The sequence below is a fragment of the Aspergillus niger genome, assembly GCF_000002855.4.
Source record: "Aspergillus niger supercontig An07".
NCBI lineage: Eukaryota > Fungi > Ascomycota > Eurotiomycetes > Eurotiales > Aspergillaceae > Aspergillus > Aspergillus niger.
In genome coordinates, this window is record NT_166523.1 from 1,226,729 (window position 1) to 1,252,850 (window position 26,122).

General features: G+C 49.8%; 15 protein-coding genes and 1 non-coding gene across 16 annotated transcripts; 9 read left to right on the forward strand and 7 right to left on the reverse strand.

Annotated features, from left to right (window-relative positions):
• Positions 1-105: 105 nt before the first annotated feature.
• On the forward strand, positions 106-1,500 carry An07g05720 (hypothetical protein; the record flags this gene model as incomplete). Its single annotated transcript, XM_059748490.1, has 8 exons — positions 106-230; positions 298-384; positions 474-594; positions 657-746; positions 799-858; positions 976-1,182; positions 1,299-1,355; positions 1,438-1,500. 8 exons carry the CDS (start codon positions 106-108, stop codon positions 1,498-1,500), a joined length of 810 nt encoding a protein of 269 aa, XP_059605758.1.
• A 216-nt stretch (positions 1,501-1,716) lies between these two features.
• Positions 1,717-3,458, reverse strand: An07g05730 (uncharacterized protein; the record flags this gene model as incomplete). Its single annotated transcript, XM_059748491.1, has 6 exons — positions 1,717-1,889; positions 1,972-2,137; positions 2,220-2,311; positions 2,361-2,422; positions 2,546-2,899; positions 2,953-3,458. The coding sequence occupies 6 exons, from the start codon at positions 3,456-3,458 to the stop codon at positions 1,717-1,719; spliced, it is 1,353 nt and encodes a 450-aa protein (XP_059605759.1).
• A 434-nt stretch (positions 3,459-3,892) lies between these two features.
• An07g05740 (uncharacterized protein) lies at positions 3,893-5,273 on the reverse strand (the record flags this gene model as incomplete). Its single annotated transcript, XM_059748492.1, has 5 exons — positions 3,893-4,252; positions 4,325-4,520; positions 4,596-4,720; positions 4,789-4,828; positions 5,143-5,273. The coding sequence occupies 5 exons, from the start codon at positions 5,271-5,273 to the stop codon at positions 3,893-3,895; spliced, it is 852 nt and encodes a 283-aa protein (XP_059605760.1).
• A 324-nt stretch (positions 5,274-5,597) lies between these two features.
• An07g05750 (uncharacterized protein) lies at positions 5,598-7,012 on the forward strand (the record flags this gene model as incomplete). The annotated part of the gene is made up of 2 exons (XM_001391617.1): positions 5,598-5,799; positions 5,892-7,012. The coding sequence occupies 2 exons, from the start codon at positions 5,598-5,600 to the stop codon at positions 7,010-7,012; spliced, it is 1,323 nt and encodes a 440-aa protein (XP_001391654.1).
• Positions 7,013-7,426: 414 nt separating this feature from the next.
• An07g05760 (uncharacterized protein) lies at positions 7,427-8,329 on the forward strand (the record flags this gene model as incomplete). The annotated part of the gene is made up of 1 exon (XM_001391618.1): positions 7,427-8,329. One exon carries the CDS (start codon positions 7,427-7,429, stop codon positions 8,327-8,329), a length of 903 nt encoding a protein of 300 aa, XP_001391655.1.
• A 589-nt stretch (positions 8,330-8,918) lies between these two features.
• On the reverse strand, positions 8,919-9,224 carry An07g05770 (uncharacterized protein; the record flags this gene model as incomplete). Its single annotated transcript, XM_059748493.1, has 1 exon — positions 8,919-9,224. One exon carries the CDS (start codon positions 9,222-9,224, stop codon positions 8,919-8,921), a length of 306 nt encoding a protein of 101 aa, XP_059605761.1.
• Positions 9,225-9,793: 569 nt separating this feature from the next.
• On the forward strand, positions 9,794-11,200 carry An07g05780 (hypothetical protein; the record flags this gene model as incomplete). Its single annotated transcript, XM_001391620.1, has 2 exons — positions 9,794-9,808; positions 9,860-11,200. The coding sequence occupies 2 exons, from the start codon at positions 9,794-9,796 to the stop codon at positions 11,198-11,200; spliced, it is 1,356 nt and encodes a 451-aa protein (XP_001391657.1).
• A 190-nt stretch (positions 11,201-11,390) lies between these two features.
• On the reverse strand, positions 11,391-14,061 carry An07g05790 (uncharacterized protein; the record flags this gene model as incomplete). The annotated part of the gene is made up of 2 exons (XM_059748494.1): positions 11,391-12,586; positions 12,636-14,061. The coding sequence occupies 2 exons, from the start codon at positions 14,059-14,061 to the stop codon at positions 11,391-11,393; spliced, it is 2,622 nt and encodes an 873-aa protein (XP_059605762.1).
• A 309-nt stretch (positions 14,062-14,370) lies between these two features.
• Positions 14,371-14,826, forward strand: An07g05800 (uncharacterized protein; the record flags this gene model as incomplete). The annotated part of the gene is made up of 2 exons (XM_001391622.1): positions 14,371-14,397; positions 14,458-14,826. The coding sequence occupies 2 exons, from the start codon at positions 14,371-14,373 to the stop codon at positions 14,824-14,826; spliced, it is 396 nt and encodes a 131-aa protein (XP_001391659.1).
• Positions 14,827-15,269: 443 nt separating this feature from the next.
• Positions 15,270-16,898, reverse strand: An07g05810 (uncharacterized protein; the record flags this gene model as incomplete). Its single annotated transcript, XM_001391623.3, has 1 exon — positions 15,270-16,898. The coding sequence occupies one exon, from the start codon at positions 16,896-16,898 to the stop codon at positions 15,270-15,272; it is 1,629 nt and encodes a 542-aa protein (XP_001391660.1).
• Positions 16,899-17,484: 586 nt separating this feature from the next.
• On the forward strand, positions 17,485-19,009 carry An07g05820 (uncharacterized protein; the record flags this gene model as incomplete). The annotated part of the gene is made up of 5 exons (XM_001391624.3): positions 17,485-17,542; positions 17,807-17,913; positions 17,976-18,148; positions 18,196-18,601; positions 18,653-19,009. 5 exons carry the CDS (start codon positions 17,485-17,487, stop codon positions 19,007-19,009), a joined length of 1,101 nt encoding a protein of 366 aa, XP_001391661.1.
• A 504-nt stretch (positions 19,010-19,513) lies between these two features.
• On the forward strand, positions 19,514-21,009 carry An07g05830 (uncharacterized protein; the record flags this gene model as incomplete). Its single annotated transcript, XM_001391625.1, has 5 exons — positions 19,514-19,588; positions 19,650-19,668; positions 19,728-20,016; positions 20,100-20,379; positions 20,431-21,009. 5 exons carry the CDS (start codon positions 19,514-19,516, stop codon positions 21,007-21,009), a joined length of 1,242 nt encoding a protein of 413 aa, XP_001391662.1.
• A 336-nt stretch (positions 21,010-21,345) lies between these two features.
• On the reverse strand, positions 21,346-23,132 carry An07g05840 (uncharacterized protein; the record flags this gene model as incomplete). The annotated part of the gene is made up of 4 exons (XM_059748495.1): positions 21,346-21,594; positions 21,660-21,764; positions 21,816-22,969; positions 23,069-23,132. The coding sequence occupies 4 exons, from the start codon at positions 23,130-23,132 to the stop codon at positions 21,346-21,348; spliced, it is 1,572 nt and encodes a 523-aa protein (XP_059605763.1).
• Positions 23,133-23,189: 57 nt separating this feature from the next.
• On the forward strand, positions 23,190-23,946 carry An07g05850 (uncharacterized protein; the record flags this gene model as incomplete). Its single annotated transcript, XM_059748496.1, has 3 exons — positions 23,190-23,368; positions 23,476-23,746; positions 23,860-23,946. 3 exons carry the CDS (start codon positions 23,190-23,192, stop codon positions 23,944-23,946), a joined length of 537 nt encoding a protein of 178 aa, XP_059605764.1.
• Positions 23,947-24,658: 712 nt separating this feature from the next.
• On the reverse strand, positions 24,659-24,729 carry tRNA-Gly (GCC). Its single transcript has one exon. It is a non-coding gene; the product is annotated as a tRNA-Gly (tRNA).
• Positions 24,730-25,518: 789 nt separating this feature from the next.
• An07g05870 (uncharacterized protein) lies at positions 25,519-26,088 on the forward strand (the record flags this gene model as incomplete). Its single annotated transcript, XM_059748497.1, has 2 exons — positions 25,519-25,954; positions 26,051-26,088. 2 exons carry the CDS (start codon positions 25,519-25,521, stop codon positions 26,086-26,088), a joined length of 474 nt encoding a protein of 157 aa, XP_059605765.1.
• Positions 26,089-26,122: the final 34 nt, after the last annotated feature.

Genomic DNA, 26,122 nt, shown 5'->3' on the forward strand with positions numbered 1-26,122 from the left:
GTTTCCCAGGCTTCCCATGAGGGGTTTCGGATTCCTGTTCTTGTTCCGTACAGACATCTAACATTGGCCTGAGAGTAGCTGGTCAGATTGGGCTGACGCAGCGCGATGTCTTGGATGTCTAGCCCCCATGTTACATCTGGATCGGCGTGCCTTTCAGGGCGATGCTATATCAACACCATCTCCACATCTCAGACCCCCATTACTTCGATCATTGGACTGTTGATTCGCCGGTGTATTCCGAGATCCCTGATATCAGAAAAAACCACGCAATATAGTGCGATATTGGTGTCCAGTCAGAAGCATCACGCTGAATCGTGAATCCTGTATCGTACCATCCGCAGATAATCTCTGCCATCCCTCGTCAGGCTGTCTCGCGGCTTCCAGGTGGGAAGTTCATTTAATCCTCTAGATAGCTCGAGAGTACTACAGTATTCCCAAAGTAGAAACCAGGGGGTTTCGGCTCGGGCCCTCAGCCGGCGAGTCCGCCCGAAGTGCCCATTTTTCCGCGGTGGGCGCAGTCATGAGGCTAAATTAAAGTCAGGGATTATGTTGGATTGTCCTGGTAGGAGTGGCAGGAGGCTCGGAGGACTGCGGGTAATTAATTCAAGACTGGGGGAAATTAGAGACTGGGGTAATCAAAGGCTGTGTGTAAGTAGACCACGAACCCCTTCACCGGAGTCCTCGCTTCGCCTGACCGCAAGCCTCCTGATCGCACCAGTTCTTCTATGCGCCTACGGACCTTGCTTGTCACATACAAATGGAGAAAGAGAAGGGGGCAGGATTTTCATTCATGAGAAGAAAGAAGAGCGCCGCAGGAAGCGCTTCACTCTTCGGGGCCAAGGAGACATGGAAAAGAAGGTAATACCTAAGACTACGAGTGTGGTCCGAGGCCATCACATGGCGCAACTCAAAATGCGCCACTTGGTGGGGACGTTATGCACCGACGATCCCCTGTTATGACCCTGATTTTCTCAGATCCGAGCTTTCTCCGGATCAGGGCAACCGGAGGCTCAGACACCAAGACTTTGCGCTGTAGCCGTCTGCTTTCGGGTTCGTTCCGGACATCTCCCGCCTCCAGATCCCGTCTCGAATCCTTCGCGCTTACTTGCCCCTTCACAAGCTGCGGGGCTACCAATCACTGATCTCTCCTCCTTTTCTCCTAAGATTATGCAAATATACGAGGTAGCCATGCATATTACAAATCCATCCTCCAGCTTGACACCGTAACGATGCCTGTTCACCATTACCATTCGTTACTATTAGACAATCAATCATCTTCATCATCTTACTGTTCACAGCGTAATATCCTGGGACTTCAAGGGCGAAGAGCCGCCCGAGATTTCTGCCAGTTACTTGTGAGTACCTAGATATGTTTATATGGATATTAATATAGGAAGAGACACAGATATTAGGCCACGAGGAGAGGGAACTCTCTAGCCTCGCCAAGTGATTGCAGGCCAAGGAGATACTAGAGATACGGGGATTCTCACGTTAGATTGAGGATAGAGAATAGGATGTCATTTAGGCATGCACTGTTCGGTTGTTCCCACCACAGAAATCTTACGAGAACCAGCTTTTGTCAATTACATTCCATAATATTAGTTGATAAGCTGTGAAGCATCGTTTATAATGGTGAAATGGACCTAGGCAGAATCAGACCCGTCTTGTCGATTCTCTATATCCGAGTCCGTCGCGTCCACTCAGTCATCAGCTGGCTCAGCTTCTCAACCAAGGATCCTGCAAAAGCTCCTTGGCTGTCGCTCTTTCCTCAGGCAGCCAAGTAAGAGTTTTCCGCATGAACCGTAGGAAGCCAGACTTATCACTGAGCCGACTTTCTAACCGCTCCATTGTCCGGTCATGCGGAATAGGCGCAAGGCCCAACCATTTGCCTACGTAACAGCCATTAGCAGGGGGGAAAAGCAACAGAAAACAACCGGTAAGATGCAATATCAGCTGATACATATTACTTACCATCAGAGCCCCAAAAATCGCTTGCCCTTTCCTGGTTCCTTCTTAAAAAATCAGGGGGAGGTGGTCCTAGTGCAGCGATAATTTGGGCTAGATGCGCAGCATCATACAGATCACCATCTTCATCTCGTGCTGTGAAAAGCTTGCTCGGCTCGAGAAGATCCCAGGCCTGCAGTTCATTTCAGTTAGCACAAAAGGCTGTCACGGAACCATGCTGGCTAGGAGAAATCGTGACCTACAGTTAAACCTACACTCCAGATATCGACAGGATAACTCCAACCTATATAGAGCAATGTCTCAGGTGCCCGATACTCCAGGGGCATGATATCACCGCCGTGCGGCCCTGGACCAATTCGTGTCTCACCAAAGTCAGACAACAACATTGGACCTACTTGAGGACGCATCAGGCGTGATAAATAAATAGTCCGCGCGGGAGAGACCGGCTTGCGAGGTACTGGTGACACAAGTTCTTTGTGTTCCAGTGCACTCAGCGACTGGTTATCATAGGCTCCGAGGAGCAAATTCCCAGGATGTATATCTATTATGAATTTAATTAGTTCACTTACTTGCAGCTTACCTGCACGAAGGAAAGAATTCTTTACCAGTGTGAACACTCTGTCCTTGTGTATGAAGAAAGTCTACCGCCTGTAAAAGCTCGGTAATAGCACCTTTAACGAGACCCTCATCAAACCCGCCCTGTTGGAACACTATCTTCATGTCCCGTAGACTCATCTGCGCGGCCTCGAAGATAAGGACTGTATGTATCCCATCTTGACTGGAAACAGTGAAGGAATTTAACAACTTGCGAATATTGTATCGTCCCTGATGTGAGCTTGTTTGTAGATGATGCTTCAAGTGATTATAGAACGGGACTTCGCGGTGAAACGATGAAGTATGCACATAGACTTTCAATGCGACATAGTGGCCGTTTCTCTGCAAGTCAGTTCAATCTAAAAAAATATTATTAAAGTCTCTCAAACTTACGTCAAATCGCGGGACAGCCATGTAGTTGATGAGGAGCCAAAGCCAAGTTTTGCCACTACTTGGTAGCGGTTCTGGAATGTTTCACCCAGTCGAACGGGATAAAAACGGCGTGCTTCGTAATCAGGTAACTCTTCCTCCTCCACTTTTTCGTCAGGCTGGATAATGTTAAAGCCACTAGTTGGAAACTTCTGGGCATTCTGCGTGTTTCTTGACGTTGTCGATGGGATATCGGAACCCATGGAGGAGGACTTTGTTGGTGATGAGATCGCTCTCCAAAGAGACATTCTTGATCCAGGAGCAGATACGGAAAGTGTTGGAGAGTGTGCGCGGTATACGATATTGTGAAAAAGAGAGCAAGCTGATATGTTTCGCCTAACAGCTGACACCGATGGAATCATGGCTAGCAGAAGGATGACACTGTTGCTGTAGATGAGCGAGTGAATACTAGGTCCGGACCCTTGGTCACTGCCGGCATCATGCCAAGACCTCTGTGCCTTAAACCACATCTTTGTATTATGACGCACCCTGACTTTACTATGCAGGAGGGGAGGGGCCTGAGCGGGGGAATGACGGACTCCCAGCACATGCTCTAGCCTAACGCCGTGAGCCCTGCAATGGAATTTCACCCCCGAGGTCCTGCATAGGGCTCGATGTCTTTCAGGAAGTATATATCGAGACGATTCTATTTTCCCGGGGAGCTATATATTTACGCTGGTACGATATATTAAGAAACACATCTTGCTAGTCCATTGAAAATAGTATAAAAGGTGCAAGGTAATAGCCCTATGGATTACTTACCGTAATAGCATACAGGGATATTGGTATGAGTGACAACAATCTGAAAGAAGCACCTCTTATACAAATAGAAAGCGGACCGAGCTAATCCCTCTGCGCTAGAAGAAATCTCCCAACAACTACCACCAAAGCGAACATATCAGTTCTACGCAATAATATATAAGGCGGGGGGTGCAGTGGGCAACTCACTCTTACGGAATTCCTCGGTCTTCTCCTGAACAATCCAATGACCGCAGTCGATATCCACGATCTCAGAAGACGGAAAGAAGGAATTTATCAGCGGTAGTGCTGACTCAGGAATAAAGTTGCTCTGAAGAGCTCTCAGGAAGAGGACGCGACCATTGAATTGCCTAATGGCTTGACTCTCCTCGCCTACACGATAAGGAAATTCGCCAAGAGGCCTTATGGCTGTGCTCAAGGTTTCGACGGGCACACGAAGCTGGAGGAAAGGTGTACCTGGCTTCTTGTGAAGGTTGCTAATGAGCCAAGCCCGTATAGCAGGAGACTGTATGATCCTCTTTTAGCCCTATCGTCAAGAGCTGCAGTACCAATAGCACCACAAAGCACGCCGTCTTACCTTTTCATATTGAGACAAGATTTTATCAGCTTGCAAATGGTCCGTGATCCTTTCGTCTCTTAGCCTTGCTAATCCTTCCAGATACCGGACAAAGTCTGACTCCAGTGGTAAGCGGATTGGGCAATTATCGATGGCCACTACATCCTTGATTAGGGTGGGGGATTCTAAAGCTAGTGTTAATGCTGTTTTTGCGCCCCTGGAGATCAATGGGTTAGATACGAGACTGTATCACATGAGACATGAGAGTTGAGCTAATATAGCCGAAACATACATAGAGTGGCCAATGATAGTCGGTGCCCGAAGCTGGTGTCTTTCAATAAAAGATTTCACGTCTAGTGCCATCTCCATGTAGTCGTGTTTTGGATGATGACCGGATTCGCCATGGTTGCGCATGTCCTGGGTCGAAGTTTAGATTGCCACTAAGTATGTAAATATTCGGGCCACCCAGCAAAGGAATTACATACCAGAGCATATACAGGCCGGAAGAGATCTTTAGCGAGCAGTCTATTGAGGTCGTTAGAGTGAACCTAAACACAAGGAAAGCGGAATGACTTCCCTGCTAACATGTCTGTTCTCACGCTTCGAGCCTAAGAAACCATGCAAGAAGAGAATTGGCGTGCTTGAAGTCGAATTATGGCTCGTGGGACTGTTGCTGGTAGGTGGTCGATGGAGTTCATAAGCCAATGGGACCCGTCGTGCCGCGGTATGGAATTGCCGGCAGAGATGTTTTGAGTGCAACATTGAGGAAAATATGATCCTGACTGGTTGATATAAATATTAAAGAATGCTGATTGCATTAACTAGAAAATGTGGTTTACAATCTATCCCTTGCAATAGTCAACCAGTCAGTTACTGGATCGTTGTCCCGGGAGAGGTTTGTCAGGGAGTTCATAAAATGACGCGCTGATCCTTGTATATGTAATATTACGTTGCTTTTGGTAACGCTCATGTTTCGGCCGCAGAATCCGAAGATCCTCAGGCCTATATCTCATCAAGTTCTGTTATCAAGACAAGCAAGTCATTAATCTCTGTTATACTATGTAGTATTATTACTGTTGTGCAAATGTCGGTACTGCCGTGGGTTTCATAGTATGCGTCGTCACTTCATTATCGGAACCGAGTTATGTCATACTATGTACTCTACGCCCTTTCGGTGACTCCCACCGTTCAAGACCCACCCGGGCGACCCTTTTCTTATATAGTGAAGAGCTTCTACTTGACCGGGATGCAGCAATTACATCGCACCATTCCTATTATATAATTCTCATGCACAATGCGTCGGTCTGCCCGGCAGGACGCCTCTGAGCTTGGCCAAGAGCATGAACTAAGATCTAATACTGACGTTTATCACACCGATCAGCCGGCGGATGGGCCCGGTGTCAGTCTAGCCTTCCCTGAAGGTGGACGAGAGGCATGGATGTGCCTTTTGGGATCCTATTTGATAATGTTCCCATCATTTGGCTTTGAAACAGCAGGTACGCCAAGCTTTTCATAACTGCATTTACATGGAAGACCCAAAAGTCACTAGATAAGTAGGGTTATCAAACAACTGACATGAATACTCCAGTTGGCACTGTTCAGGACTACATCAGCGAGCACCAGCTTGCCGAATATAGCGTCCGCGATGTTGGCTGGATCACCGCACTTTTCGTGTTTCTAACTCTATTTCTTGGAGTTCAGGTCGGACCACTGTTCGATCGATACGGGCCTCGAATCTTATTAACATGCGGATCCGCAGCCAGCTTCACTTCCTATATGCTACTAGCTGAGTGTACAAAATACTGGCACTTCGTCCTGTGTCTTTCCATTCTCGGAGGTATAGCTTCAGCCATTGTTACAACGGTCTCAATTTCAGTCCTGAGCCACTGGTTCCACCGCCGACGCGCCCTAGCATCAGGCATTTGTATGGGCGGATCATCAGCGGGAGGCGCTATCATCCCACTACTTCTACGGACCCTGTTCTCGAAATATGGCTGGACGTGGTCTATCCGAGTTATCGCCTTTCTAGCACTAGGATGCTATACAGCAGGAATCATCCTAGTCAAAGGCCGCCTACCAACTGGCAGCAGCAGTAAAGTGACAATCGACTCCCGGGCCTTCCGGTCCCCTCGGCTTTTTTTCTTAACTGTGGCGGTCTTCTCTTTCGAATTCATCATCTTCGGCTGCGCGGCACTATTACCAACATACGTCCGATTCGCTGGCTTCTCAGTAGACGTACAATTCTACTCGCTCACAGTCCTGAACAGTATGAGCTTACTGGGAAGAGTCCTTCCCGGATTTGCGGCTGACCAAATCGGGCGTTTCAACATCCTGCTCTGCCTCGTCGTGATCACGTTAATAATAATGGCAACAGTCTGGCTGCCTTTTGGCTCTCATGATGAGAAGACCCTATATAGCGTGGTGGCTATCTTTGGATTTGGCTCTGGAGGTTGGATCTCCCTTGCTCCTGTATGTGCTGGCCAGCTCTGTAGGACTGAAGAGTATGGACGGTTCTACGGTACCCTGTATTCTGTGGCTTCGTTCGGAGTTTTACTCACTGTTCCCGTCGGAGGTGACTTGCTGCAATCAACCACACCTCAGATTCTCATTGGGTTTTATTCAGCGGTGCTCTTGGTTGGGCTTATTGGTCTAATATTGTCTCGATGGGCTCTGCTGGACTGGAAGTGGAAGTGGAAGGTTAAGGTGTAATCCCTTTTAGAAATCGAGTATTTGATCATTTCGTCGGCCAAATTGATGTCTTTGCGTACGAGTCGTAGTTTAAGTATCTCAATATGATAGTAAACATAGGTGTGTTACCGTGGATACTTTCAGTCACTCTGCTGAAAAACATCCCCATTCTTATAGATAGAAGTCACATGACCGACTCGATAACATGATGTTATCAAACACCGATACACTCCTTCCTCCTGGCCAGGCCGATCATCATTTCCAATCCAACAGTCTCTTTTCCTTTACATTGTCCAACTTAGATTCATAAACAACCAAGCGATCTTAATAATCTAGCGACACTTCATCAGAATTTACATAGCCTACCACATAATTGAACAACAAACACCACAGACATCGCAGAAAACAGACCCCCGACTTATCCAGGAACCAACTATGCGCCCCCGCACGCTCCTCCTCACCATAGACGCATTTAACACAATCTTTCACCCGCGCCAACCCGTCCCCGAACAGTACATTTCCGCCTTTAACTCCTTCAAACTTCAACCATCTCAGGCTCACGAGCTCACACCATCCATCCTGCAACCCGCTTTCAAATCAGCTTACAAAGCGCAATCCCGCCGCCGGCCGAACTATGGGCGCGCGGATGCCATCCGCGGCCAATACGGCGGGCCTAGGCAGTGGTGGGAGGAGCTAATACGAGCCACGTTCCAGCAGGTCTTGGCAGATCAATCTACCAAACTACCAGATGAGCTGATCCAGGGCTTATTGGATCGCTTCGCAAGCTCTCAGGGCTATGCGCTCTACGATGACGCGGGCGTATTATTTGAGCGCCTCAGGCAAATCAAAACCACCGGCCAGAAACTAGGCGTTTTTGAACGGGTGGTTGTGGGAGTTCTGTCCAACTCAGATGACAGGGTGCCTGCTGTGCTCCAGTCACTGGGACTAAGTGTAGGAAAGGGAAGAGCGGATCAGGAAATCGAGAGTTTGAAACTACCAGGATTCGAGGATCTTTCTAGTATTTCCACCGATGCGTATGGAGAGAAGGTCGATGATATTGATCTCGTGATCACGAGTTATCAGGCTGGAGAGGAGAAGCCTAGTCCGGTGATCTTTGACGTGGCTGAGCGGCAGGCGAGGAGGCTGGTAGGGGCTGGTGAGGAGGAAGTTGATTGGGTGCGTGTTCATGTGGGCGATGACTATGACAAGGATTATCGTGCTGCTGTTGATGCGGGGTGGAATGGGGTTTATGTTCCCCGAGATGAAGGTGGGGGGAGGGAGGGGGTGGTGATTCGATCGTTAGTGGATTTGGTTCCGATGCTGGAGGGATTGAAATAGACTGTGGCTGTTCAGGTGTACAGTATGATGGCTTTATCGGTGTATATATCACTTGGAGAGAGTGTGACTTGAGATACAGTTGTGTGATGCAGTACTTTACGAGTCACCCGGCGAAGTACACTCACCCGGATACAACGGCTGCTTAATATCACCACACAAGGCACCTCCCCTGCCAAGTACTATTGACCATAGCACCCCGAATGATCGCCAACATGTCACAAGAAAGCTTTGACCTCAACCTGGCCTGCAGGTGGCCATCCGTGCAGCGTCGGCAATTGCACTGGCCAGTTGCCAGTTGCCTGGCACAGCCGGTGGCGCCAAGCAAATGCGCAGATCCGAGCATAGGGATTACTATAGGTCGATGCCTGGATGGCAACACAATTAACTATGACGCATCCCTTGGCGATCTGCTGGTCTATGTTACAAATCGATAGGTCCCTGTTAGTCCCTCTCGAGGGAGAGCACATTATTTGTGCAATCATATGATGGTGCAAGGGGAACCCATGATGTAATGACGTCGAAGGGGGGATCAACTGCATTTATAACCCCGATCTTATCCACCAGATTGCTGCAGAATTTGATTACTTCTTCACCTAACTATTCTTAGATCATTTCTTAAGTGAAGAACTACTTCAAAGCTATCGATATGGATCTCGTTCAGAAGTATGGCCACCTCAAGCACGATCGACGCCGGAGCTCTCTGCAGCAGCAACTCGCGGAAGAGGAACGCCACCGGAATCAGATGGGTTTGTTGATCCCAACTCTGGTCAATCGATCGATATAACAGATATACTAATGATTGAGTAGCTATCAACTCACTGTTAGGGAGCTTTGGCGGTTCAGCAAACGACCATCCAGACCGACGATCCAGTGGTGCGGGGAATATGGCGAGCATGATTGAGGAGTTCAATAAGTCGGTGTCCCTCTATATACACACAATCATGAATTGAAGCTTACAAAGATTGCAGGCGGAAATCAGTGTCCCCGGATACCAATGTCGAACAAAAAGAGTGATGGAACCATCTATTTTGTTGGGTGATGGAGCAGGGCGGCTATGGTTAATGGAGTAATGAGGCTTACGACTGTCATTTGTTGAAAACAACACATTATATGGAGTTGGATAAATCCAAGAATTCTATGACTACTACTATTATTATTACAATGTGCTATACCTTTACTCAAATTGTAGCCCACCATAATTACTCTCTGCACAAAGCTCGATGCTTGGTCATGCTGGGATGAACAATGATCATAGCGAGGGATATGAAGAGCCAATCAGACGAAGCAGATCATATCGCTGATCAATACCTAAATAGAATTAGACCAACTCACCAATCAAGTGACCGCTTTCCCAAAGAAGAAGCATAATGATCCGTCAAATGATATCACGGTGGATGCATCAACTTATCTACTCACGCGTCTCGACATGTTGTCGCGCAATTGCTCCCCACTAGCTCGTTCTAAATGCCCCCAGTAGCTGTACGCGCCTCCCCTGTCACTATCCATGTTGCTCTAGCTAAAACCGTCTAGACGCCCTTTCGTGCCTCCTCTCGTCGCAGTGCAGGCCCGCAGTTCGCGTCAACCCCGCGGTTCTTCCTTTCCCAAACACCCGCTTCATCGAGGCCATCCCAGGAAGTCGACTCCATTGACCAAGATGACTTTGCATATGCTACTCCTGCTCCATCCGCACGTAATATAAAACGTGTGAGAGAGCAGGTACCCACTCCTCGCCCAAAAGAGTTCATTGAAGACTCGGACCAGCCAGACGATGACGCTGCACCAAACGAGGGCGAACTCCAGAGTAGCTCTCCGCCAGAACCAGGAGAGCTCGACGCCGCATTCGATGAAGTATTTGGATCTATACGAGACCGCCAGAAGAGACGTCGCGTCTCTGGTAATAATGGTGCTAATGACACTCCCTCCGTTCAAAGACGGAGACCCGCCGACAGGATCCTGACCTCCTCCCCGGATCCTCCAGGAGCAGCAGACGAGTCAACTCTATCGGTACAATTCCACACACCAAGGCAGACACGCCCAGAATCAGGGTTCCGGAAACCCGTGCGGCCTGCAGAAACACCACATCCTGTAACACCAGCAAGCATCAATCCATCCTCTCTCCAACCCCGTCGTTTCGTGCTATCCGCATCGCAACTACCTCCAAGTAGCCAGACTCAAACCAGCACCGCAATACCACCCTCGACCGCAACTCCGGCTCCAACCTCGCAGCGACGAACACCAGCATTCGTCCTGCCTCGTTCCCCCTCCCCTCAGGAGGACGATGACCCCACCGGCATCCCCACACCGTTCTCGCCTTCCTCTCGTGCTCTCCGGCGGCGCGGCCGTCACCGCTCCACAGCGCACAACTATGTACCTGGTGGCATGGCAGCGGAAGTGCGCAGCTGGATTTTAGAAATGGGTGCGAAAAGGGAACAGCAACAGATGAGTCCGAGCTATTACCGGAGAACGGATTCATTCTCATTGGACCTCTACGCGATAGCTATTCGGGTAACAAGTGCTCGCCAATCGGCCCTGCCGAGCTGTGGTGCGCTGGTGTTCGCACAGGGTCAACTCATCAATTCTTCTGAGACCAACGAGACAGATACCGAGCCCCAGACTCAGATGAAGAACGTGCTTCTTCTTGGACCACCCCGACAACAGAAGTCCCGGCATACAGCGACTAACGTTCCTGATCTTAATCCCGGGGATGTGGTCGGGGTTTTTCGAGGACTGGCTTGGGAGGTAGAGCTGGGAAAGCCTGCTCCGGCTTCAGAAATAGGCCTTGACCTGAACGATCTCATTCCATCGGACCGTTCACACGTCCAAAGCGCAGGTAAATGGCACGTGGGCATGGAGTGGGAACTAATCTCGTAATAAGATATGGCGATCATGTACATTATTTGATACCCAAGCACGCGACAATGCGAAGCTTCAACATTATGCTGAACATTCGTCCATCGAATGAAATGCAAAGGAGATGAATCTATATACTATGCAAGCTTTTACCCCCCTCAACACCATGACCAAAACGCCATACCCACACAGCACAAGACATGAATGTACATCACTCAGCATCCCCTTCCTTAACCACAACCTTCAACGCATCCACCGCAACCTTACATCCCCACTTAACAACCTTCAACTCCTTCCCAGAAGGCACAATATCCGTCTTCGCGACCACCTTCCTCAAGAAGAAGATCAAGCCCTTGACAATCTGGGGCGTTTCTCTCGCGCGCAGGAAGATCTCCAGAAGCGCCTTCTCATCCTGCTCATCCTCATCCTTCGACTTCGACTTCTTCTTTTTCTTCTGCTTCTGCGACTGCTGGATCACACTAATCAAGAGCAACTCCACAAAGGCCTTGCTCTTCGGCTGCAAATATGCGAAGTTAAGGATCTTAAGCACGCCCAGATTCAACGTCCCATCTGCGATAAGCGATCCGTACATCTTCGCTAGGTTGACGACGGATTTCATCTCGAGTTTGTTTTGATCGTCTTCGTCGTCGAATGCGTCGTCGTCATCGCTATCGTCCATGTCGCCGGACTCGCCCATGCGTTTGAAGATGTTCCATAGCGTGTACATGAAGGATACCTTGATGCGACGGCCCATTTCGCCACAGAGGCGCTTCGCGATGAGCGTGTAGTAGGGGTTGTGGGCTTCTTCTTCCATGGCGCAGTGGGTGAGGACACGGGGGATTTCGAATTCCTGGGCGCGTTTGAGACGGAGTTTGAGGAGGCGGACGTGTGCGTCCTGGTAGTCGGTTGCGGACATGATAGCGACGAAGATGGAGCGGCGGACGTCAGTGTTCATGCGGTGCGCTTTGGCGATGTTGACGAGGTCGGGCTCGGAGTCGCTGTCTGAGACGTCGGCGTGGGTGCTGTTCGTGGGGAGGCCGTTGAGTTCCTTCCGGGCGGACTCGAGGGGATCTTCGCGCCAGCTGGCGCCGACGAGCCACCATTTGCCCTTCTTCTCGGAGTTGTGGATATCGGTGCGGGAGATGCTGATGGGTTCGGAGGCCCGGATGACTCGTGTGTTGTTGAGAGAGCCGAGAATCTTGCGCATCTTGGTAATGTGTTCGGAGCTGATGCTGGCGTTCACGTTGGATTTCAGCTTGTTGTTCTTGAGGTCGGTGATGGTGTCGATCATGAACTTGGTACGGACGGAGAGGGCGGCTTCGCCGGCTTTCGCGACGGCGGGTTGGATGAGAAGGACGATGTCTTTGAGGGAGGAGGGATCATCTTGTCGGAGTTGGGGTCCGGAGTCTGGGGTGGTTAGTACGGGCTTAAGAAGGAAGGGATGGGAATAACGTACTTCGGATGATCTTGAGGAGCAGTTCGGTGTTCTCCTCGGTGATTTCTTCGAGGAAGAGCCGGATGTAGTCGAAGACAAGAGTGCTTCCGATAACGTGGAAGTTGTACAGTTGAGACAAAAGAGAGATCAGGTTGATGGTCTCCTTTCCTTCGAACTTACCCCGTTCATCGCCGCGGGCATCGAAGGTCTCGACGATCTTCTGCACGATTTCCGCGCCAAAGTCCGTACCCACAATTTTATACACTGCAGCAATGAAACCCGCATGTAGAATGATGAAAGTATCCGACAGAGCAGATCTCTCGCAGATCAATCCGAATAGCAGAGAGATCAAGGTCGAAGTGACATTTTGACGAGGATGATCCCGGTAGAGCTTCTCGAACTCCGCGAGAATAGAGACCATGTTAGCTTCAGACAGCTTGTTCAAGTGACCCTGAGCCTGTCTCCTCAGGCGAACAAGAGACTCATCTTCTGAATTGGAAGCAGCGCGAAGCGAAGGAGGAATGTACTTCTGGGGACGGCTTTCGGCTTCTTTGACTGGAGCGACGTAGGGGTTTTCCTTCTTCTTAGGAGCCGGCTCCTCTTCCTCATCCTCATCCTCATCACCTTCTTCATCTTCATCGAAATCGCCCATGGACTCGTCGTCGTCAAAGCCTTCAAGCCCATCTCCCATATCACTATCATCTTCCTCCTCAGAATCCTCCTCCTCAGGCTCCTCCAGGCCCTGCGCCTTTCTCCGCTTACTCCGTAGCCACTCATCAGCTTCCCTCTTGCGCTTCCGGCCCTCATCTGCAGAATCCTCATCCAAATCACCCAGCAAATCACCCAGACCATCCTCTTCGAACGACTTCGGGAGCTTCTTGCCCTTTTTCAGACCGAGCTTCTTCTCCAGCGCAGCGATTTCCGCATCGTCCTCCTCGAGCTTCGATTGAACTGTCTTCGATATCGGGCGTCGCATTGTGACTTTGTTGTCCTCATCCTCATCAAGGTCAATATCATCATCCTCCTCCTCAGAACTCTCCACAGCCTTCGCCTTTTTCAGAATAGACTTGGGCTGCTTCTTCTCCTCCTTAGCAGGAGCAGGAGCAGCACCCTTCCCCTTCGCCGCTTTCGCCTTAGCAAGTTTCGCCATAACATCACCCGCATCCTCATCATCATCACCCTCATCTAAATCAAAATCGTCAAAATCCCCCATATCCTCATCGTCATCCTCGTCATCATCATACCGACCCCTCTTCTTCGGAGGCAGTCCTCTCTGCTGTCGCTGAAACTGAGGCTGCTTCTTCCCGGAGCGTTCTTCCCGACGGCGTTCTTTCCGCGATGCCGGTCCGTTGTTCCTATTCTTCTTCTCGCCGTAGGTATCTCTAATCCCGAGTTCGGCGCGCAGGTCCCTCGGTAAGGAGGTCGTATTATGTCTAGGACGTCGCATGGTGAGACTTTCGTTTCATCCAAATCGGGGGGTTGTTGATTATTGGGTTGGATCAACTTTTTTTAATGCCGATTCAAAATTGGTCCCGCGGAGGCGGAGGACGGAGGCGGTGAGAGGCACTTGACTTTGGGGTGGATGCGTTTATCTCCGCTGGTCTTTAGCTGCTACTTAGATACTATCGCTGGAGTCTATTTGGTTTGAGTTCACGGTCAATTGAGCTGCCTGCTACACTTAAGTGCGGCACTACGCTCACATCTGCATTACACACCTGAATCCCATTCAAATACAACCACAACACAATCATCAAAAATGCCCGCACACCTGGGCCACGAGGAGGTACTTCACCTCCACAACCACAACAACACCCCCAAAACCAATACTGACCAAACGAACTAGTTCTTCACCTCCCTCACCACCCTCCTAAGCACCACATCCCAAAAAACCCGCGGATCCGTGTACCTCACCCAGAAGCCTCTCCTCGACTCTACCAACACCCAGTCCCAACCATCCATTCTCATCCGCGCGACAGACGGCAACACCAACGCCCCGAACCCCAAGACGGCAGAGGCCAAGAAGAAGGTGTCGAAGGCGACAGCAGCATCGAAAGTGAAGATCTCGACGGTCGTGAGCCCTGATGACCTGGAGGCGTTCTATGCGCGGTATGCGGAGGTGTGTAAGGCTGGGATGACGGGGTTGAAGAAGAGGGATCGGAAGAAGGGCAAGGCGAAGGGGAAGAAGGAGGGTGGGAAGGTTGTTAAGGGGTGATTTATTGTTTCTTTTGGGGGAGGGGTGGTGTGATGCATTATGGGCGTTAGTGGGATGATTTTATTCTATTATACGTACTTTTATTTGTTATATGGGAACATTATGCTTCGATGTATATGTGTTGAGTAGATAGGTTGAATGGGATGGTCAGTCTCGGCTGAAGATATAGTATCAGTATGATTAACTACTTCGCTAGAATACAGGGGCTCAAATTATGGTGCTTGTCAGGTGTACATCAAAGACAGCCCACCCACAACCGTACAGGTGCCGACTAGTGAAACATATGGGAAGGAACAGCGGAACAGTGAGAGATCATACAAATGCGTCATCGTGGGGAAGGAAAAACATCAGAGGGAATCGCAAGTGTCATCAGATGCAGAATACAGCGGTATACAAAAAGTGAAGAATGAATGTAAATGGTCAGACAAATGGTTTGATGCGTATCAGTCGGAACTCTCATCCGCAGACACCCCGGATCGGTCAGGAAGAGGCAAGTCGAAGTCATCCACTGTGTCCTGGGCATGGTCAACCTCATACTCGATCTTCCGGTTCAGTTCACCCATCGCAGATTCCAAGGCTGGACCGATGACAATGCGCGCGGCAATGTGGATGAGAACCACGAGCAGCTGGATGGGGGGAACCAGGACAAGTGTGCAGGTTTTATGAATGAGTGAAGCCGCATCATTTTTCTCGGGTCTTGCGACTGCCAAAGACGATGCAGGTGGCATCGGGGATACTTCGCGCTCACGAGATGCTTTAGAGCGTCGGCGAAATTCGATGCTCATGCTGCTGAGATTGGGGTTCGAATCGGTAGTTCCGGTGCGGCGTGCGACTGGACGTTGAATGTCGGGGACTATGGTCGGAATCGGTTTTATTTCGCGCTCGTGGAAGGCTCCAGGCATGTCGTGCGATGCGGGCGACAAGTCATCCCAGCAGTCGACATATACCGATAATCTGTCTCTCGAGCGTTCTGTTTCCTGGAAGGGCTGTTCTTCAGACTGCGAATGAGTGTCACTATGTTCGGGCTGGAATTGCTCAGTACCCTCGGTCGATGTAGGCGTAGAGCAGGCGTCAAGTTCGGGTAATGTAGATAACGATGGTCCAAGGGAGTGGAAGGATTCAACGCTCGATGAAAACGTTGTTTCAGGATCAACCTGTTCTTTGGGTTTATCTTCAAACCTTGCCAGCAAGGTCTGGAAATTTTGTTCGGGTTCCGGGTCTGGGCGCATGGGAAGGTCCACCTGTTCGGATGTCTGAGGCGCTTCCGGGGATTCGTTATCATCCGGGATAGTCTCCAAGATAGTACTGTTACTGGGACTGTTACTGGCCTTGGTCGAAAAGCCGCTGTCATCCGTCGCTTCGCCATCCGTGTCTTCCCCGGCACTCACTGAGTCTTTGGTGAGGTCCTCCTTCGACTTGGACAATCCGTGGTAGTAGACTGAACTGATGGGGGCACTTTCGCGACGACCTTTGGGACGCCAGGCCCTCTTCCTCCGGGGCGCTTTGGCCTCCTCCGGTATCTCAACGGTGAAACCTCTCTTGAAGGGGCATGGTGTCACTTCGTAACGGAGGACCCTTGGCAAGACATTTTTCATCTCCATGACCAAAACCTTATGGTCGTCGGTGTCGGCGGGGAGCTCGATGCGATAGTAGGTCAGAGGGCGAATGCGCAAGACAAATGTTGACTCGCCGTCGACACACCAACATTGCGAGTTCTTGAGGATGGCATGGACGACATTGCCGCACTTGAGAAAGACAGTGAGGCCATGAACATTCTCCAGGCGAAGCGGGCCAAGAGCGACCGTTCGTTCGGTAGGGGATCTCCAAGGAAGTGTCTCAACGGTATCAACGGGATAGTCGAAGTCGGAGGGCGCAGTACTGGAAGGGATCGGGGCGAGCGCTCTAGGGGCAAAATGGACGACTTTGGCAGAAGGATGGTAAAAGAGGTCGTTCTCCGACGGCCTCAGCGACTCGGATTGCCGCCGAGGTCGGGTAATCAGTTTGGAAGGAAGAGTTGCAGACCGGCGAAGGGATTGGGTCTGGGGTAGTGGCGCATGCGAGGAATTAGACATTCTCGATCATGGGGACTAAGGAAGGTGAGAAAGGAGATGGATTACATTGAATAAGATATGAGGGACAGGATTAGGTAGGATGTAGATGAAAAAGATAGCAAGTGAATGCGAGTAGGAAGGGATAAGGAGAGACGATCAGCAGGGGGGGGGTGGGTGTATGGAATGAGGTCAAACGAGAGACGAGAAGCTGGGGTGGTGAGATAATGGATAATGGACGGGGGATTCCCAGCGAGTGACCCTTCCCAACTTGGTTCCAACTCAATAAATTCATGGGAAAAGTATGGAATTGCCCCAATCGGGTCTAACCCAGCGGGGACTGATTGTGGCCTGAGGCAGTCATGCGCCGGTCACCTGCCCTACGCCGCAGTGTGGGGCCCGGCGGCTGCTGGCCTGGCGTCTGGCGGCTACTCAGCCAGTCGGAATTGATCGCTATCGCACCCGCGCGTCATTGCCTTAGCATTATGTGGTTGCCTGTGGCTGATTCCCCCTCGGCAGCCAACGCACAACTATAAATAGTACGATGCTCCCCTTCTGCTAGACGGTCCCTGATCTTCAAAAGTACTCAAGTGTCTCTTGGGTGTACATCATGGGCAATTTCGATCATAACGCCGTGATTCGCGGCGCTCAACTGACGGTGGTTGCAAGTAAGTCCGGCCCCTTTTGCCTGCTTGAGTCCTGGGGCTTCTAGTAGCCAATGGCTGTGCGACTTCTTTCGCCTTGCGTAAAAGGGGGAGCGGCAGATGTTGGAATTATAGGGGTCTGCGTGGTGCTGAATGTCAATGGCTCAGCACGGCCGAGTTCCCTAGTAGTTCCATGATCGACAGCCATGGCTGGCTAGCTACCCGCTTGGTTCTTTGGGGAAACACGGCACGAGTCCTACTTTACCCGCAGCTAACGTAGCTGAACAGCCGTTCGCGCATTGCGGAACCCTGACCTGTTCAAGTACGACCACTTTCGACAGGCTGCCTTTGCTGTCGCGGTCGGTGTGGGTGTCGAGCTCCTCATCCAGATCCCCGTATGTGACTACCTTCTAGCTACGCGCTTGCACAACAACGAAACTGACAAGGTGTGCTATAGATCATCGCACTCAAGATTGGGCTTTGGTTCATCTCATGGATTGTCGACCTCGAGAGTGTAACTTGGGACGACTCCCTCATTGAGGGTCTCGACTTCCTCTCCAAGTCTGTCCTCCATGTCCCCTTCCTCATCATGTCGTTGATGCGGTACATCACTCCGACATTGGATGAAATGTAGGCCAACCATTCTTCTACATAGTGTGCACGTGCTGATTGGTTAGCTTCATGGAATCGTTGAAATGGGTGGACACGACCTATGTCGATAAGCACAAGGCAGAGGACCCGAGCACTCTGCGTGCCATGTACTACCCGAACCTTTCTATGTACAACGCCGGTGATGGCAAGGTCAAGTCCACTGCGCCGAAGAAGTCAGCCAAAGAAAGAATCGTGGTGTTCCTTAGAAGGTCCGGCCAACGAGCCGCTCTGCTCCTGGGCGTGTCCATTTTGTCTCTTGTGCCTGTTGTCGGACGCTTTGCCACTCCAGCAGCTTCCTTCTTTGCCTTTAAGGATGCTGTGGGAACTACCCCTGCGGCGGTCATCTTCGGAGCTGGCTTGATCTTCCCGAAGAGCTACGTTGTTTCCTTCCTGCACAGCTTCTACGCCTCTCGTACCCTGATGCGTGAGATGGTAAGTCACTCTAGCCACATTATCGATGGAACAATCCTAACGGACAACCAGCTCGACCCCTACTTTAGCCGCGTTCCCTTCACCCCCGAGCAAAGAAACCGCTGGTTCGCCGACCGTCAGGGCGTCCTCTTCGGTTTCGCCTTTGCATTTACAGTTGTGCTGAAGACTCCCTTCATCGGAGTTCTCCTGTACGGCATTGCGCAAGCCGCCACGGCGTATCTCGTCACCAAGGTCACGGACCCCCCGCCGCCCCCCTCGGAGAAAGAGGGCTTCGCAGAGACCCAGGTGACTTGGAATAACAAACACGAGTTCCTGCGCCTGTCGCTGGACAACATTGACCAGCTGAACAAGGCTCCAGAGGAGGAAAAGCCCAAGGCGCCTGAGGTGCCGGGCCGGAAATTCGAGTAAGCGAGCAGTTGAGGGATGAGTCGTGAGGAGGACTGGAGTTTTGCCTACAAAAGTTGATTATGGAAAACCAAACAGTCGAGACTGTATTTTACATTTTAGGTTCTGCATAGTGCAGGTAAGCATGCACGCATCTTATTGTTATAAGTTCCGGGGTTATCGTTATGATAGACAAAAAGACAGCCGTGGAATCAAACCACATCCTTTTCCCCGCTGATAAGCGCGTCGACCCTGATAAGATAAGGGGAGCAGGGCGGCGCTCCGTAATTCCTATTCGGTCTTGTGATAAACAAAGTTGGACCAAGTTCGTGAGGGGAAGTTTCGGGTGCCATGGATTGAGGGGTTGGTTGCATTCGTTTAGTACAATTTATCTGGTAGTATTAAGAGGTGGACTCCCCTACCCATGCGGAGGGGAAGTGTTCCATCTCACCTTGCACCACCCATCCACCCATCCAATCCATCATCTAGTATTACAAGCATCATCAACAGCATCAACAAAGATCCACCATGGGCCACAAAAAGATCCGCACCGCTCTCTCAGTTGATCTGAACAAGCCAGCCTGGGAGCAGCCTGGCCTCCACGTAAGTGCTCCATGAACCGTGTAAGCAGTAACACAATCGTAGCACTAACCCATCCTTGTAGAACAGATGGCATCCAGACGGTACTACTCCGCCCCCTCCATACTAACCACCAATCTAATCAAGGATTAAATACAAATAGTCCCCTCCTACGCCAAAATCGCCAACAACGAAGTCGTCAAAATCGAATGTCTCGACTGGACCGGCGGCCAAATCAAGAACAACGATTCGGCCGACGACATCAAAAACGTCGATCTCACGCAAATCCACTACCTCTCCGGCCCATTTGAGATTGAGACCGCAGAGCCAGGCGACGTCCTCCTCGTCGAGATTCAGGATGTGCAGCCCTTCGAGGACCAGCCGTGGGGGTTCACGGGTATCTTTGAGAAGAGTAATGGGGGTGGGTTTTTGGATGAGATTTATCCGGAAGCGTATGATATCCTCTCCTTCCTTACAAAACTCAGCATGTATAAGTAACGGATGATGCTAATGAGAAGGCGGTGATTATGTGCAGTGCCAAAGCCATCTGGGACTTCGAAGGCATCTTCTGCTCCTCGCGGCACATCCCGCACGTCCGATTCGCGGGGCTCATTCACCCCGGTATACTGGGGTGTGCGCCATCTGCTGAGGTCCTGGCAGAGTGGAATCGTCGTGAAGGGGAGCTCATCGCGGCGAATACTACCCTTGGACGAGACGTTGCGAAGCCTCCGGAGCCCAAGAGCGCGCATGCAGGTAGTGCAACGGACGAGGAGCTGAAGGCGAAGATAGCGAAAGAGGGGGCGAGAACTATTCCTGTATTCCCCCTTCCCTTTCTATAGCCCCAGTCAATACTAACAAAAGTACAGGGCCGCCCCGAACATGGCGGCAACTGCGACATCAAGAACCTCTCCCGAGGCTCAAAAGTCTACCTTCCGGTCCACGTCCCGGGGGCCAAGTTCTCCGTCGGCGATCTACACTTCAGCCAAGGCGACGGGGAGATATCCTTCTGCGGAGCGATCGAAATGGCAGGGATAATCACTCTCAAGTTCACAGTCCTTAAAGGAGGTATAGAGAAAATGGGCATGAAGTCTCCCATTTTCCACCCGGGGCCTGTGGAGCCTCAATTCGGGCCCGGGAGGTATCTCACGTTCGAGGGGTTCTCGGTCGATGAGAATGGCAAGCAGCATTATCTTGATGCGACTGTTGCGTATAGACAGACTTGTTTGAGGGTGATTGAGTATTTGAGACGGTATGGGTATAGTGATTATCAGATCTATTTGTTGTTGAGTTGTGCGCCGGTGCAAGGGCATATTGCGGGGTTGGTGGATATTCCCAATGCGTGTACGACGCTGGGGGTGCCGATGGATATTTTTGATTTTGATATTAGGCCTGAGGCGGAGGTGGTCAGGTTGGATATGGGGAGTTGCGCGTTTAGTTCGAAGTAGTAGTTCGAAGTAGGTGGGTGGGTTGGAGTTGTAGGAAAGGTGTTGGAGAGAGGAATATGTGGTGTTTGGGATGGGTTGTGGGAGCTTTAGTGTTTGTAAGGTGTGCGTTTGGATGCAGGCCAATATTACTTGAGATGCTGAGAGGTCAATATTCTATAAACTTCAAGTCGAGAGTAAACACTGGACTGAGTTGAGGAATTTACTACTCCAGAGCTCGAGCTTATACAGGAATAAAGTCTTACGAAAGAATTGGTATAGAGCTGCTACATTGTGAATGACTCTGTCATATAGAGATTCTGATAGTCTACTTCTTCTGAGAAAGGGATAGCTTGTATGTCATACCACCCGATTGTCGCTCTGATTCTCTGCCATCCTCCGATAAGTCGATGCAGTAGCAATACGCGCCCTCTTCCCCCAGATCAATAGGGGAATTGGGATCGAGTAGATGAAAAACGCCACAACCGCAATCAAGATGTGAAGGTTCTGCATGCCCATCCCATTAACCCAGGGTGTCAAAGTGAAGAGAACAATGACAGCAATCACATTTCGCATGAAGACTACACCGACTAGAGTGTCGCCAACAATCTATTATACATTCGCGTTAGTGTTCGTGATCATACTTATCCAAAGGAGGGACTGTATGTACTCACATCCTGGTAGCAATCCATGAGATAGGACAGTGAGATACCACTGCTGCACGAAAGAACAAACCCAAAGATACCATAGCCAACTGCCAGTACAACCCAGTGAGCACCCTATGAGAATGTTAGCCAACCCTGGAAAGGTACAGAGTAGTAGAAACGTACATATGCAAGCCCAAGACCAAACATCAGTATCGATCCTGGACCCAAAGCTATTATAGGAAGCGAAAGCCAAAGACGCATCTCAGGCTCGTAAATGCCATTGTTTCTCTTGGACAACCAAAGGATGGACTTGTCGCTCAGATAACCTGAAATTGGAAAGCCTAATAGGCTGCCAATGAATGGCGCCACATTCATCAAGCCGATGCCGACTGAACTAAAGTTGTACGGCGGAAGAATCATATATGTCGCTTGGAGCGACGTCATGACTGCAAACCAACACAGAGTGGAGCCGTATGTAAGTGCAGTATATGTCACTGCCGGGAAAGTAAACAGAATGACAGCCGGCTGCCACACGTGAGGCCATATAGATTCATCAGACGGTGTGAAGAGAGCCATTCGCTGAAGGTAGGTCTTTGGCTCACTTCCAGGCCGCGGGGTAGCACATCTTTCCACGGATCGTTCGAACCCTTTCTTATCATCGGATGACAGCCTGCCCTTAGGAGCCTCAGAGCACTCGGGTTCTTCCACACCAGATACCTGTACATCTGGAATAACTTCCTGGGCATCCAAAATTGGGAGAAACTTGGATTCTTCGAAAACAAAAATCACACACAGCAGGATAACGGCGAAGAAGATCACGCACCACCACCATGTCCACCGCCAACCCTGGGATTCCACGACATATCCTGAGGCGACAGGTCCCAGTAAGGCTCCAACTGACTGAAAGAGCACAAATAAGCCGTTCATGGTGGCATGTTGGTGGACGAAGAAAAGATCAGCTACGGTCATTTGTACGATGATCTCGCTGATAGCACCACCCAAACCGGAAATCAGCATCGCTCCGATGTAGTCACCGAAGGTAAAGACCTTGGCATTCCACACGCTCGCAGCCAGCTGCAATGCTGAGGCAAAGATATAGATAGGGCGACGGCCATATTTACGGGCGAGAGGGAGCAGAAAAAAGCATCCGACAGCAAGACCACCGTAGTTGGTCGCTGTACCGGCATTGAGCTGGTCCACTGTGAAGCCAAGCTCTGTTTCCATCGGACCCCATGCGGTGAAACCTATGTCTAGCTCCACGAAGGTGAAGAGAACAAATATGCTGACTAGAGTGTAGTTGAGAGTCTTCCGTGCCTTGGACCAATTCAAAGGATCATCTGGGTCATCCGAAGGAGTAGGGAAGAGGACCACACTACTGCCGTGGACTACCCGTGGTCGTCAGTCATATACATGCACTTATCCAGAAGAGCTCTTACTATCTTCGAGGGTGACTGTGCCCGGAGCCCAGATGGACTCCTGCTCTCGCTGACAATTCGCCATACCAGATGTGATGTAAAAGCAAGCCAAATTCCTCGTTTGTGATGTAGCCACCGAAGCATGGGACACACAAGTCTTATCATTATATTCACATCCCGCATTATCCTACCCCTTGCGGGCGCCTTCCCATTGCAGCGACATTCGGAAACGAGGCTTATCGCACGGAAATGCAGCAGAGGGATCAGAGATAACAGCCCGTTGGAGTCATTGATGCGGGGTTGCCAAGCGGAGAAAAGCAAGTACCGATTATAGCTTAATATTTAGTTGTTATTTGGTGTTTCTTAGAATGCATCATGATAGTCCTATCACAGCATAGCATCTTGACATAAGGAACACTGAGTAACAGCGTGGAAGAAGCCGTCTGGCAAGGCGCAAGGAGCGATTCCGGCATTTGTCAAATGGTGATAATACCGATGAGACCCTGGGGTACAAGCAGACGGAAGGCCTTCATATGCAAGTTGCAGCATCTCAGACAGATAAAGAAAGTGCACGGACTGTTGGTCTTACTCGATAAAGAAAGTGCTGCCGATACATTGCTCGGAGGCCCGCATGACCATCCGACATGCAGATGCATGCATATAGGTGCATTATGGGTTATCGCTCATCAGTTCGCTGCGGTTGGAGCTTGGAATTTCAGAAGCTTTCACCTGTCGTACCAGATAGAACTGATAATCGATACAATAAACTATTCCTGGATTATCTTGTCACATCTGATATACGCTGTCCTGAGGCATTCTTCAGCTTTGAAAAGATGCGTGACAGGGCTATCAAGTTGGTCTGCAGTGGTGTCAGCACAGCTAAACAACATGGCTGTTGATCAAGAGCATACACTTTTGTTTCGCGAAATCTCCAACGATCACAACTTTTCGGTCCAGCTTTGCGTTAAGAGCTCAAGACGCGAGAGCTTAACATGGCTATTCAGCCTGATCGCTGACCTGTCATTGCTTCTCCACTGAACTACATATGATCGATGTGGATGGGAGGAGCATTAGTTTGGAAGAGATGATGGATCTTTCAGAACATCAATCTTTGGGTGATTTGCGCGATAAAAATCTTTGTCTAGCATCCATGTGAATCCCAGGCGACAGAGTTGTACCAGCAGCCGGCTGGGGGCTTCCGTTCTTCAACACTGCTATGGTTTAAGCGTTATAATCAGGCGAGGGATTGATGAAAGACGGAAGAAATTGTCTTGATAAAACCTCTCCATAACACCATCCCCGCAATCTAGTCCATGCCACCTTGATCGGGATTTGCACATCCACCTATCTCATCGGAGCGATTATATATTGGAGCTAGAAGACAAAAGGAAATGGGATGATACTCCGGTTCTTGCTCTGTGGAGAAGCCTCCTTGGCATGGTGATAGATAGACGATGGTCGATCCTCTGAGAGGAAATCGACAACGACGACAACACGCCTCATTTTACAGACATGACAGGTACAGCAGCAACATCATCATGTTTACCCGCATTGCATGTGTCTAAGAGTAAGTTGGGACGGGAAGAGAAAAGTGCAAAAAGAAAAAGAGAGTGCATCATCCGTGAATCGAACACGGGCCTCATCGATGGCAACGATGAATTCTACCACTAGACCAATGATGCTGAAGCTGCAAACCACTGCGTTATCTGATTCGCTGCTTGTATTTTTCGTGCCTTTATCGATACAAGAGATTACTTCGTTCAATATGTTGCGTACTTAAATTACAGCCTTATCTTGGTGTGGATGTAGTTAAAAGTATATCGCAGCCATAATAAATATTTTCTGTTGTTTTTCTACATCTTTATGATGTCTTGTTATGTCTTCTATCAGAAAGCATCATCCTGGTTCTCTTGATTCGAAATAATTTGCTAGGACATGACCATAAGCTAGTCACTATAGCTACCATAAGAATCATGATGAGACTTACCCCAAGACCAATGACAATCTTTAGTGCACCCGTGCGCAGGATGGTGCTCTATTAGCAGATAACATCGTTCATGACTCTCGTACATAATTGCGATGGAGATATTTACTCACCTATGTCTTTTAAGGCTACAAAGTATATCACATTGAATCTCTCCTTCCAAATTCACAAAAAAAAATACCAAACTCCCCAATATAACCAGGCACATAAGCACACAGCGGCATCAAGCATTCATTATAAATCAACCACGAGTAACCACAACAATACACCAATCAGCTCATCCCAGAACTCCTCGTCATACTGAGTGAGTATGATGGTCACCAACCAACACTACATATAAATACCGTTTATAATCACCAAAACTAAATAGCAGTAATCAGAAACCATCAACCACCCCTATCATCTCTCGTAAATCCATCTTCATCCAACTTCTCATCTTTCCCATTCCAGCTAACTTTACTCAGCACCCATCTCATCTTAAGAAACAATGTCTAACACCACCACCAACCAAACCCTCCTCGCAGCCAAATCCTGGCTCCAGGATTATCACTCCTTAGGCGACCAACTCACACCCGAACTCGCCGTTCCCAAATTCTATGCTCCAGACTGCGAGATGAGATTCCCAGGCCACTCTCCGATCAAGGGCCAGGAAGCAATCATCAACTTCTTCAAAGAGCAGTCCACGATCCTGGAGAGCATGAAGCATACTATTGGTCATGTGGACGTTCTTCCTGATCGCATCTATCAGGAGGCGACTATTGAGTACGTTTTGAAGGGTGATGATGAGAAGAAGGTGGTTAGTGTTCAGGGTATAGCAATCTTTGGGAAGGGGGTGGATGACGATAAGATGAGGTTTTTCACGGTGTATCTGGATAGGAGTCCTTTGGTGGAGAGGGTTAGGGTTATTAGTGCTAAGGGTGGTGGTGAGGGGCAGTGAGATCGGATAGTATAGACATGTTTCGCAAGTGATTGATGTGGCAATGGACTGTGACTTGAGCTGACTATGTGAAACGTCCTAGACTCTCGGGTATCTGGTGTGAGTTCCGCATCGAAATGATTGTTGTATTTATGAAACATATTCTCAGAGTAGA